The 14130-nt window shown below is 39.5% G+C and overlaps 1 protein-coding gene and 1 non-coding gene across 3 annotated transcripts; both read right to left on the reverse strand.

Annotated features, from left to right (window-relative positions):
* Positions 1-127: 127 nt before the first annotated feature.
* On the reverse strand, positions 128-8962 carry LOC128242970 (uncharacterized). 2 transcript variants are annotated; one of them, XM_052960426.1, is made up of 4 exons: positions 8846-8962; positions 2000-2079; positions 1228-1886; positions 128-573 (listed from the first exon to the last, which is right to left on the reverse strand). In XM_052960426.1, exons 1-4 carry the CDS (start codon positions 8863-8865, stop codon positions 463-465), a joined length of 870 nt encoding a protein of 289 aa, XP_052816386.1. In that variant the 5' UTR covers positions 8866-8962; the 3' UTR covers positions 128-462. The 2 variants fall into 2 exon arrangements, with proteins under 2 accessions (XP_052816386.1, XP_052816387.1); XM_052960427.1 differs by lacking the exon at positions 8846-8962 and adding an exon at positions 4637-4691.
* Positions 8963-14047: 5085 nt separating this feature from the next.
* Positions 14048-14119, reverse strand: Trnag-ucc (transfer RNA glycine (anticodon UCC)). The gene has a single exon. It is a non-coding gene; the product is annotated as a tRNA-Gly (tRNA).
* Between the last annotated feature and the right edge of the window lie 11 nt (positions 14120-14130).

A 14130-nucleotide genomic window follows, 5' to 3' on the forward strand; every position in this document is an offset into this window, starting at 1 on the left:
ATGTTAGAAAACATAACATGATAGCAACATTTTGATTGTTCAAGTTTTATTCTTAACTTCGTTTGCAACTCAAAAACTGTAAAACTAACACAAATATGACTTGAAAATAGCAAAAAAGGAATTGTGACACTAAGATCATTTCAGCTTACGACTCATATCTTTATTTATCGAAACAGGTCCCTAGGCAATTAGCAAAAGGCGTACGACTTGCAATCCTCATGTGATCGGATAGTCATTCGTCTATATAACCACGTTTAGGGCATCTAGTTCGAGTTGTGGAATGAAATGGAACATAAGTCGTTTTTTATAGCCCAATCACACACGCTGAATAACAGAGAAAAGCAATCAAAGACCCATATGCATGTACATATTCTTACAAAACCAAAAACGACGACACATATAGGGCACATAGATCTTTGGATTTCCCATCTGTTCACAGAATAATGTTGAAACATTTCATGTTTAATGTCCAGAGGCATCCCGTAGAAGGATGGAGCGCACCCTGGCGGCTACTGACCGTTTCCTTCTCAGCTGACGGTTTGGTGGTGTCTGGACCCCGTCTTGAACCATCGACTGAAACAAGATGGAAATTGATCTAATGAAAAGTATAACCATGGTTCGTACATTTTCAATCACGCTGGTCTACGGGATTTTATATCCAAATCGCCCATCTAAGTCGCCGGAATTTTAACGCCAAACATGTGTGTTACCAAATTGCTTATTAGATTTCAGTCACGTTTTCAGTAGCGATGTCACCAGACGTAGAGTTATTATTCGTGAATTGGGTAAATATGGTCTATTTTCTATAAGTTTGTTCGAATGCTGACGATTAACCTACGGTAAAATTACGAATTCTGGCAATTAGTCAACGATGGTAACAAGATAAACAGCGATATGTCTAGCAGATCTTAATATTTAAATCGTAGAATTATCCAGCTCATTCATACAGTATCTTTATAATATGAAAGCCTCATTCAACTACGAGCACATACGATCACCAAATGCCCCCACAAATGGCGAAGAATGCATATCCGAATGTATTTAGGATCTGCCAAGTTTCACCAAACTGTTGACATCGGTGGGCAATTAGGCTTGATATAATAATGGTGAAAGCCAGGCTTAAGAAGCATAAAGCAACGGTCAGATATTTTATCAAACAAAATCCGTACATTTTCATATACTTAAATGTTGTAACTTTGATATAGCATACAATGTATCAGAGCTTACCACTATGTTGTCCTTGTTGTTCGTGTTGTCGTTAGGCTTCACATCATCTTTCTTCTGTTCACCGAACTGGATTTCCGGTCCTGTGTTCGGCCCGAAGACCCCGCTCGTGGCGCGGTTCGGCATCCAATTTATGTTGTTGTCATAGTAAGGCGCACCATTCACCGCCACCTGACCCTGGGCACCGCTATTGGGTGACATAATGTGTTCGAGTGGATTGTCCACCGGAAGTGGCTTCCATCCTCCCTGGTCATCATAGTAACCTTGTGGAAAAGCAACCTGGTTGGCACCCATGTTTTCGCCAAACTGCTCCGTGTTTGGTGTGCCCCAGTAGGCCTGATGGGCGATCTGCCAGGGTACCCGTGTGTCACAAAACTGGTGGCCGAAGTTGCCATTTGGCGGGAAGCCTGCCCCTCCGTGGAACATCGGCGGTTGGTTGGGAATAAAGTTGTGATACATGGGGAAGTTTTGCATTTGCCCCTTAAACTGTGTCCATGGCAATGCGTTTATTCCCTGGTACACAGGACCTGGCATCGAATTCATGGGAATATCCATGTAACGCTTACCAACGAATGCTTTCATAGATCCAAAGTCATTATATTCTTGTAGATGCTGGTAAGGGGGAACAACTCCGCCAACACCGGGGCCAAATATCGGGTAATCTGAAAACAAATTACAAAACAAAAGGTCACAAATAGGCATTTTCTAATGTAATATTTTCTAATGTAATAGGAGAAGCTGAACAATGTCAATCAGAATTTAAATGTCTGCTTACGTGGAGCTCCGGCAATTGCCAGTCCTGGCAACAGGGCTATCAACAGTAGAACCATCTCCATGGTAACCAGGAGCGCGAGACTGAAATGATATATGGCAACCAATTTTTAAAATTCAATAAATTCGAGCATTTTGATTATTAAACTCATTCCTCAATTTTAAAGTTTAAGTTAGACATCTAGTATATCTTGAAAAGCATAAATGCAAAATAATTCAATCCTTACCAGTGGACTGAATTGTATTATAGATATCCAAAACGTTTGTAGGGATTTTATTTATCTGCCGTTTTTATACTGTCTGTGTTACTAAATGATGACTAAGCGTTCCCACATACTAAAGTACGTTTGTGAAAAAGTAAATCAGTTTGGGGCCATATTGGTAACGTAGGAGAGTAGACGTAAAGACGTCTGGTAGCGTTGATTGGTTATTGATTGTAAAATACATAATCGATATCAGGAAATGACGAGAGACATCGTAGATTTTCCTACAACTTATATGAATATACTCAAAATTTGTCAATATATTTGCAATGTGCACCTGAACACACCGGCATGGTATTTACAAAAACACATTTTACGTACTCAATGCCCTGTAAGCAAGCTAAGGCTAGGTTGTGATAAGTGAATAAGTTAAGTGATACAGTCACCCACGCGACAACATCATGCAGCTTGAATCTTGTTGCTCTTGCTGTTGTTGCTGCACTGGAAGACGAAAATCCTTCAGAGGCAAAAATACCCCTTTTTATCATGCATTTAAGTTCAGTTTAATAGCTACAGTGTCACGTGCAATGAACTTATTGTGAATTGGGTACACGCACAGGTGATCGTCACATAGTTTGGTCACTAAAATATGGCCCTTCAGTCCTTTAATAATGTTAAAAAAATGTGGCCTTTCAGTTCAATAATATTGTTTAAAGATTAACAAACAATAACTAAAATTGTTAAAATGACATTTCAATAAATTTCTAAGAGTATAACTTGAAAAAATTATCATTATATAATGATATAATGCAATATAATGATCACCTGTGGGTAGACGTGCTCGTGCTCGGATATCCTGATGGTTATAATCGTTTAAAGCCAGAATTGGATGAAATGCATACCTTATTTGGAGAAAACATATGCAATTTCCTATAAATTTTTAAAAGTGATCAGGTGTGGTAAATGTTCGGAATAAACATAATTCAGTACAAAGACGTTTGCTCCGTGTTTGAACGTCAATTTCAAGGTTTTCAGCGTTGCTATTTTCGCCATGAGTTTAATTATCCCATAACGTTCTTATAACGTTTATGGTTATAAGAGCCACATATATAAAAAACACAACACTTGCAATGTATGTCTCCATCACCAGATAGACATCGGCCTACCAGATTTGTGTCCCTGTGGACAAGATTGACTCCGCCCCAGAGCTCACTATTGTATAAGGACTTCTATCTATGAGGGAACTGCTTATCCTACACCGGGTATCTGTTTGATATGTATTATGAGCTAATGAATGGTCCTCTAGTCAGTGTTCAAATCGTGACCCTGGGGTTAGTTATTGGCCCATAGGGGGACAGATTGGTGTATATGGTTTATTTACATCGGTTTACATGGTCGAAGGACTGGATTACAGCAAGCTTGTGTTTGGTATACAACATCAATTAGTGCCCTCTTCCATATGTGCTCAAATCATGCTTCTGCGGAGTGAGATTAAAAATAATGTTACGAGTATATACGGGTATTCTCGTTCATGTCTGTGCGGGTTAGGGTTACAAGCAAACAACAATCAATAAGTCTGCAAACGGGTTTGCATCTAAAATTAACACCATGTTTTTATTGTCTTAAAGCACATTTGATCGTGACCATAAAAATCCGAAAAAAATCAGTTCAAACATTTAGAAGAATCTAGTGTGTTCGGATGCTTCGTGAATCTTACCACCGGAACAACATGTGTTATTACATTTATGTTGTTGTCACATCTCCCACCTACTTTTGTTATACACGATCCCATTGTTTGCGGTATTGTGGATATCAAGGTTAGATGCACCGGGTTCCACTAAGAGGGCAAACTGGACTCGGATGCCATAAGAAAACCAGAAAACATAAGATTAAGTAACGAACTAGCTTTCATTTACAAATAAATCGTCAAAATGGCAGCATTTTCGAAAAAAAAACATGCAGAAGAACCCAGAACTTTCCGTACCACATGTATCTTAAAACATACATTGTTTGGCTCATAAGAAGAGTATGTTCAAAGTTCTCCGGCCCTTAGACACCCAACTTCAAATATTAGAACCATAGAAAAACTTATGAAAATTTGAATAGCGCATTAAAGATGCACTATTGCTCCAAATCTCAGAACCACCGAAACACTTATGAACATTTGAATAGCGCATTAAAGATGCACTATTACTCCAAATCTTAGATCCACCGAAACACTTATGAACATTTGAATAGCGCATTAAAGATGCACTATTACTCCAAATCTTAGATCCACAGAAAAACTTATGAACATTTGAATAGTGTTGTTAAAGATGCACTTTTACTCCCAATTAAGATTTAACACATTAAATACATTTGCTTACAAAAGTCGAAAACAGTGGTTCTTATGAAGGATACCGAGTTCAATAAATATGCAGAAAACACGGTATTGCTACCTTATGAGACTACAGTAAATCAAAGTAAATATTTTAGCATTCACCAATCATTAAATATTTTGCGATTTCTGCTATTAAATACACAGTTATAATACTGTTAATAGTATTTAATATTTTCCATAAATGCTATCACTCAAAATTTATGTTTGTTTTACATGTGTATGTATTGATTTTGAATAAGAGTGTCACTTTTAAACATCAAAATGCTAAGCTGTCGATAAGCTTTCGGGAGTGAGATATAATATGTATAAACATGTGGTTCGCAAGCTCGTCATCCTGATGATGTATAAATCATATCTATATTGGTATTTGTTAAAGGTATAACAAGGTTTAAGATATAAATTATTGATGGGCTGGATTATAGCAACGTAGATATGCAGTACCCAAACATATCGTACATTTATTATATAATAATAATAATAATAATAATAATAATAATAATAATAATAATAATAATAATAATAATAATAATAATAATAATAATGTAATAATAATGATATTAACAATAATAAAAATAATAGTAATAATACAATTTTAAAAGATTTTTGATATACAATTATCTTAAACCTAACAAGTATTGTCCACATGTACGAGTGTAACGAGTATTGCCAACATGTACGAGTGTAATGAGTATTGTCCACATGTATGAGTGTAACGAGTATTGTCAACACGTACGAGTGTAATGAGCATTGTCAACACGTACGAGTGTAATGAGTCATGTCCACACGTACGAGTGTAATGAGTCATGTCAACACGTATGAGTGTAATGAGTCATGTCAACACGTATGAGTGTAATGAGTCATGTCAACACGTATGAGTGTAATGAGTCATGTCCACACGTATGAGTGTAATGAGTCATGTTCACACGTATGAGTGTAATTAGTCATGTCCACACGTATGAGTGTAATGAGTCATGTCCACACGTACGAGTGTAATGAGTCATGTCAACACGTATGAGTGTAATGAGTCATGTCAACACGTATGAGTGTAATGAGTCATGTCAACACGTATGAGTGTAATGAGTCATGTCCACACGTATGAGTGTAATGAGTCATGTCCACACGTATGAGTGTAATGAGTCATGTCCACACGTATGAGTGTAATGAGTCATGTCCACACGTATGAGTGTAATGAGTCATGTCCACACGTATGAGTGTAATGAGTCATGTCAACACGTATGAGTGTAATGAGTATTGTCAACACGTATGAGTGTAATGAGTCATGTCAACATGTATGAGTGTAATGAGTCATGTCAACACGTATGAGTGTAATGAGTCATGTCAACACGTACGAGTGTAATGAATCATGTCATAACGTATGAGTGTAATGAGTCATGTCAACACGTACGAGTGTAATGAGTCATGTCAACACGTATGAGTGTAATGAGCATTGTCCACACGTATGAGTGTAATGAGTCATGTCAACATGTACGAGTGTAATGAGCATTGTCCACATGTACGAGTGTAATGAGCATTGTCAACATGTACGAGTGTAATGAGTCATGTCCACACGTATGAGTGTAATGAGTCATGTCAACACGTATGAGTGTAATGAGTCATGTCAACACGTATGAGTGTAATGAGTCATGTCCACACGTATGAGTGTAATGAGTCATGTCAACACGTATGAGTGTAATGAGTCATGTCAACACGTATGAGTGTAATGAGTCATGTCAACATGTATGAGTGTAATGAGTCATGTCAACACGTATGAGTGTAATGAGTCATGTCAACACGTATGAGTGTAATGAGTATTGTCAACACGTATGAGTGTAATGAGTCATGTCCACACGTACGAGTGTAACGAGTATTGTCCACACGTACGAGTGTAATGGGTATTGTCTACACGTACGAGTGTAATGAGTATTGTCATTAAGTACGAGTGTAATGAGTATTGTCATTAAGTACGAGTGAAATGAGTATTGTCATTAAGTACGAGTGTAATGAGTATTGTCCATACGTACGAGTGTAATGAGTGTCGTTCATACGTACGAGTGTAATGAGTGTCGTACACACGTACGAGTGTAATGAGTGTCGTCCACACGTATGAGTGTAATGAGTGTCGATCACACGTATGAGTGTACTAAGTATTGCCTACACGTACGAGTGTAAAGAGTGATGTCCACACATACGTGTGTAATGGGTGTCGTCCACACGTACGAGTGTAATGACTAGTGTCCACACGTACGAGTGCACTGAGTATTGTCCACACGTACGAGTGCAATGAGCAGTGTCCACACGTACGAGTGCAATGAGCAGTGTCCACAGGTACGAGTGCAATGAGTATTGTCCACACGTACGAGTGCAATGAGCAGTGTCCACACGTACGAGTGCAATGAGCAGTGTCCACACGTACGAGTGCAATGAGCAGTGTCCACGCGCACAAGTGTAATAAGTATTGTCCACACCGTTATGAGTGAATGGAGTTTTTATGCAAGTTCGGGCGTACTACGTGTTGTCCAAATATACGAGTGTAATGGGTAGTTTCCACATGTATGAGTGTAACGAATGGTTTTCCACAACTGTTTTGTAGAAATACACGCAAAATAATATTCGTCATGATCCTGGCTGACGTTTGTTATTTATGTTGAGTTTTAGAAAACTGCGCTAATAAGGATTTAGCGAGCCAGGAAGTAAGCTACATTGGTATAACGATAGCTCTAGTAAACACATAACTTAAACATGATTATATTTGCGATTAAGAAATAACCTTTCACGAAGCTAGCAATGCAGATTCAGGATGCAATGAAGCACGATGCACAAATTTGAAAGCATGATGTAATTTTTGCTTTAATAACCTTCCATTTTTGCTGCTCTCCGTCCATCTTATTACATTTATATTTCATAAGAAGAAATGCACAACTATTATACAAAATGTCTTAATTCCCATACATGTAGATAATTTCAAATGCAATTTCATATCTAGGGTTGTCAAATTTAATTGTATATACACGGACGTGAGTTAAAATTGCCTAGCGCAGTGATCAGAGTTATGAATTTTATTGGATATATGATCGAAATTAGTCGATGTTTCGATTTAATGGCTAAATTTTAACGGTCAGAAATAGCAAAAGCTTGACAGAGGCACTTAATTCAATGTCAGAAGTTCAGGCGTTATTTCTAGGGGGAAGTTGACGGAGGTATGCCCTCGGAGGTTGGTATAAAAGCCGGACCAATCCCGGAGATCACAGTGTAAAATCTGCGGCCCGGCTTGAACCTCAGGTAAGTGTTTACTGTAGAATCAACTTTTATTTTTATTTATTTCTTTATTGTTCAAGTATATTATAATGTATACAGTATATAAAAACTAGCATTTGTGATTTTCTTTGCGTTACAACGAAAAACTAAAATGTAAAAAAAGAAGAATCTTTTTCGCTTTTTCAAACTTTCCATACTTCCATTTTTGCATACGGAGTCTATTTCCATCAATATATGTATACTAATCAGAAACTGTCCTCACTGTTTTGCCTTTAAAGTTTTCATTTGCATTGCAAAGAGGCTGGATGTACGCTCATAACTCATAACTGAAAAAAATGAGCAGGGTCATCCATTGAAACTTACACTCAAAATGGCGAAAAATAAATTTTGTTGTAAAAATGCTATTATAGCGGCTTGTTAAAAACGATGCATATGTTAAAAATAATCTGGTTACAATCAGGCTTACATCTTTCAGCAGTAATACTTAAATTAAAGATATTTTTAAACATTTAAGAACTCAATTTTCTGAGACTAAATCTTACACTCAGGCTCAAGACGTTGGTGACTACAGATCCTGAGTTTTTGTCTTCAGAATTATATGTTGATATTATATTTACTGTGTTAATGATTTTCTCTTAATGCTGAATAATGACACTATTTTCAAGATAATTTTATTTGAATTTATCGTCATTTTTGGGCTATGAAACTCATTTGCTAGCTCTTTAAATGCGTGGAGCTGACAGGTTTCTACAATATAAATAATTAAAATAGAAAGTTTTCAATTTCTAAAACAATTTCGTTGATGGTTGGTGTCATTTCATAACTTGCACGCGCGTTTCGTGCGCTGAAACGCGGCGGCAAAATTTGGACACTCAATTACGAATGTACTAGCTATTATAGTAAATAATTTTTCGGACAGAAATAATCGGAAAGAGAAAGAAAGCGATCCTTTGATTTCAAGGATAAAAAAATACAGTTGGGGTTAAAGATCCAAAATAAATGGCAATTTTACTTTATATTCCTGAAAGACATGAAGACACGGATATCCTCACTGATTGTGCTGGCTCTGGTGGGATACGCGAGCGCCAGCTACGGATCAAGCGGCTTGTCCGGAGGTGGCCTCTTGGGGGCTGGCGGTTGGGGCGGCGGCCTCGGGGGGTCCTGGGGAGCTGGCTCCTGGGGAGGCTCCGGACTCGGACATGGAGGTATGTACATGTGAATGATTATACATTAATACGAAATAAGCTAGTAATTGATATTAATCAATTCAATCATTAAATGTTTTAAATTTTAATTACATGAATTTTGTGTTGCAACATTGACAGCTCTTTCAAACGCGCTTGCCATTTAAGCAACAAATAGCATGAATTTAACGCACACGTCATTTAAACCCCTAACCAAATAAATCGCTGAAGGGTATTATATTAGGTTCATTAAATAATATTCGTGTACCGCGCTAGGCTGGGGTAGCGGCGTCAGTGGAGTGATCGGCACAGGTGTCACTGGCACTGGGCTGGGTTCCATCGGCCTCGGCAACTTCGGCGGCTCAGGATATGGTATTGGTGGCGGGATTGGATCCAATTACGGACTAGGCGGGGGAGTAGGAGGGTTCGGCGGCGGTTTCGGTACCAGCCTAGGAGGCCTTGGAGGATATGGCTCCGGAGGGCTAAGCGGGGGAGTAGGAGGGTACGGGGGCGGTTTCGGTACCGGTCTTGGAGGCCTTGGAGGATATGGCTCCGGTGGGCTTGGCTTTGGTTCCTCTCTGGGAGCCGGTCTGCTCGGCGGTTTCGGTGGAAAGGGCTACGGCAAGACTGGTGGTTATGGAAAGAAGGTCCACATGCCCAAACCAAAATTCCTTCCAATCCCCGTTCCGGTAAAGTGCAATTGAGCTCTATTCTGTGAATAACGGAATAACACTGATAAGTTACAAATGAATTTGTTTGCAATAGTTCGTTTAACGCTAACCTCTGAAGAATACGCAACTAACTATAGGGCAGTTAGAATCAGATACTAGTTCTGAATAAGATTATATCAATAAAACAGACACTTTTGTCGGTTAAACTAAACTGCAAAAAAGTAGCATTATGAACCCCCACTAACCCCCGTCTGTCAACTGCAGGTGGTGCCAATCCCCAGACCAATCCCCGTGAAACCCGTAGTCCCTGTTAGGATCGTCAAGATTGCCCCACCGCCAAAAATCATTCCCGTGGTAAGTGGATGTGATCGGTAGAAATCATCAAAAAAAGTGTTGCAAACGCCGCGATTTCATAAACAAATCCATTAGATATGTTCAAGGTAGTTTTCCAGACCATTTTAATCCAGCAGGTGAATTAAAAATAAAGGTATTAATATTACTTCGCATGCACGTTTTCCAATTCGGAAACACCCAGAGTTTCAAACGAACAGAGTGAAGGTAACATTACAATGCATTGTAGATTCCCGTACCCAGACCAGTGCCTGTTATTCCCGTACCAGTCCCCATGCCAGTCATTGGTAAGAACACGAACATTAGAATACAACCTATATTTTAATTAAGCCAATATAATTGCAGACAGGCAACCATTAAGCAATAGACTAAATCATTAAGAATTTAACCTTTCGCGGGTGTTTAAAGGTCCGCCTACTGCCACTCATCCAATACACATTCCCTGCTTCAGATTTTGCGTTGTCAATATATCAGCCAATGAGGTTGTATTCTACGTCAGTTAGAAGACCTGAAGTATTTTTAATGAATAATAATGGGCGGAGTGAGCGTAGCTCGACTAAGAATTTACTTCATGTCATCTTACTATTACATAAACCCGTACTTTAGTATGTCCAAATAAAAGAAGGTTCATGATTAAGTTTCCAAAACGGCAACAACGCGTGTTTGAGAGAGCTGTGTTAGCAATAACACCTACATTTGAGACAATGCTGCAAATGCATATTATTATCGTCATCAACATAAAGTTGCCCAGATAGTGTAACACTGATTATATTGTATTCCCAGGAAAGAAGGAGGCTACGGCAAGAAAAGCTACGGAAAAAGTAGCTATGGAAAGGGCATCGGTGGGTATGGTGGAGTTGGACTTCCGGGAGGTTCGGTGGCAGCATGGGATTCGGCGGTGTCAGCCATGGTATCGGCGGATTTGGTGGTTATGGTGGAGCAAGCTACGGCGCTGGACTGTCGGGTCTTGGTGGCTTGGGTTCTGGATTCGGTGGCAGCTGGGGTGTCGGAGGAGGTCATGGATCCGGATACGGAATCGGCGGTGGTATTGGATCCGGATACGGAATTGGCGGTGGCACTGGATCCGGAATCGGAGGGGTATTGGATCCGGATACGGAATTGGCGGTGGCATTGGATCCGGATACGGAGGAGGTATTGGATCTGGATTCGGAGTTGGAGGTGGCCTTGGTGGCTTAGGATTCGGCGGAAGCACGATCGGAGGTGTGATATATACTCTTGTTTTCCCTTCTGATAGATATTAAATCTGCGTTTATAAGCAAAGGGAGCATATTCAAATAGTTATCCTACTGGTTTCGTCTGACAAAAGTAGTCAACCCTTGCCATAGCGTTTTAGTTCTGCAACTATCCATTTTCCTTCCTCAGGTTACGGTGACATGGGTGGTTTAGGTGGCCTTGGAGGCCTTGGTGGCAGCTGGGGCTCGGGATCCTGGGGAACGGGAGGTAAGGTCGACAAGCCAACCTGGCTTCTGGTATGTGTGTTGGAAAGTCTTTAAATTGATATCATATTAATTTGTACAAGATAAAACAGTTTTATGTTAACCCTGACCACGATTCCTCGAAACATCTTACACGTAACAGGTTAAAGTATCATATTACATTTAGACATAATTTTTTATTACTTGCTTTAAACTTGATTTTATGAACGAAAACATCTTTTACCGTGGTTACCTGCAAATTAATGTCCTTTTCAAGGTCACAGATCTCTATGAAATAAGAATATTACACAAACTTTATACTGAAAAAGTGTGTTTAGCATGATCTTGATTGTTCGAGAATTTGGGCGAGAGCTGTGCGTGAATCTCAGTATTCTAAATTTCAGTTGACAACTTTGGTACAGGTCTGGGAACTGGAAATTGGGGCGGAAGCAACAATCAGTGGGGTGGCAGCGGTGCGGGCTCGTGGGGAACGGGAACCAGTGGGGCGGCAACAACTGGGGGACCGGAACCGGAAACAACTGGGGTGGCAACAATTGGGGAAGTGGTAGTAACTTGGGTGGCAACAACTGGGGTAGCGGAAGCCAGTGGGGAAGTGGCAACAACTGGGGAACCGGAACCGGAAACAACTGGGGTGGCAACAACTGGGGAAGTGGAAGTAACCTGGGTGGCAACAACTGGGGAAGCGGAAGTAACTTAGGCGGCAACAACTGGGGAAGCGGAAACAACTGGGGAAGTGGAAACCAGTGGGGTACGAATGGGTACAGTAAATTTACACCTTGATCACGTGAAAGGCACGTGTAGTGGTGCAGATAAGATCAACCCGTCCATGTATCAAAATAACTCAAAAGAATAGCCAGTTCTATAATTATATTTGCAGTTTTTGTTGTCAGTTTTAACCAAACCGCCCTTTAGACGGTTGTATCGGATTTCAGTCATAAAGATTCCTTCAAACAAGTATACATGTACCTCATTATGTCTTAACTTTGTTCCTTTTTCAGCGACATAAAGTTTTCCGGGAAGGATTCTATAAGTCACTAATATAAGTGTGAGTACATATAATTCGAATCATAGATTCACCCCTGAATAACATGGCCGTTTATTTAATGATAAACTTGTATTTAATATTTCAGTCACATATATCACAGTATATAATTACGAGTATATCCGGTTGCCATTTTTGCGGTGCCAGTTGCTAATTAAAGTTTCGCTTCAAAATCTCAAAAAAAAAAGTTCATTACTTGCGTACGTCTTTCTTTTTCTTATCTATCTTATCTGATGTTCCAGGATCGTGAGGTGAAAGCTGAGAGGCGCTAGTGGTCTGCTGTGCTGTACATAGTCACCACCATCATTACCATTCATCAACCACAGTTCCCCATTTGTCTATTAGACCATGCTGTCTTTTATTCTCCTGTCGACGTTTAGGATTTTGAAATGTTAAATAACTACGAGGTATCCTGGTGTACCATGTTCTGTTTTATGTATGAATTTTTGCTTAGTATGTTAATAAATTGTCGACATGTTGTTACAAAAGATACTCGTTTTTACTTTTGAAATATTTTGAAAGACTGCGAATTGCCACATAACAAAATCTGCAACCTTTGTGCGCTCTCTGTTCCGTCCCCCTCACCCTTGCTAGACCAACCAGGACGGCTCCAAGGCGCTAATACACCGCTTTCAGTATACATTTCTAGAGCAATTCATGCATTCTAGATACAATTCAAAGATATTTCTTACACTGGTGCCCTCTTATACTGTTTATTTATTTGCGAAAACGGTATGGCATACACTATTTTGTCTAAAGTATTCGCCGTCAGACGTGACGATAACTGCTCCAACAGTTTGGTATAAATGAAGATTAATATATAAATTCATCACCAGCAATATTTTTTTTGCTGGATGCAATTTCTATACTGTTTTATATTTAACACATATCCATTAAAATATATAGTATATGAATATTGCATTGACGCATTATAACAAAGTTGAAGCTAAATACTAGAGAGATCTCTGGACAGGCGGCCTTCACTATGGTGACATCCACACCACAACATGCAAAAAAATAAGCCTTGAGCACCAATAATACAGTAGCGACGAAGCCCTCAAAAAACAATAATAATCACAGTTTCGGATGCTGTTTGTAGGGTTTTTAGCCGAAGGGGTATGGAAGGGTGCTGCACCCTGTCTCTTTTCACGGAAGCACCCTTCTGCCCTCATGGAGACCAGCATGGGTAGCCTTCTGCCTTCATGATAGAACGAAATGCTCTAGACTGTCAAATATGTATATTGTATTGTTTAAAACTCATAATAAGATACATACACACTTGGCATATCTGGCAGTTGGTACCTAATATTACTACAATTAACACAATGCCTAACAGTGTTCTGCCGAATTCAGCATGATGTTCGCGTTCTTCGTGTTTTTACCTTTACATCATGTCCCTTTTCTGCAGAACCCTGTCCTTTTATAACTCCAGACTAAAAAGTATGGGTGCTTAGCTCCGTGACTGAATGTATTCTTTAAAAAAAATCAAGTTTCTTGAAGAAAAAACAGTGCGTCGGCCGGGAATCGAACCCGGATCGACTGCTTGGAAGGCAACCATGCTAACCTTTACACCACCGACGCTGTTGATTCTA

The sequence above is a fragment of the Mya arenaria genome, chromosome 8 (genome assembly GCF_026914265.1).
Source record: "Mya arenaria isolate MELC-2E11 chromosome 8, ASM2691426v1".
Taxonomy (NCBI): Eukaryota; Metazoa; Mollusca; class Bivalvia; order Myida; family Myidae; genus Mya; species Mya arenaria.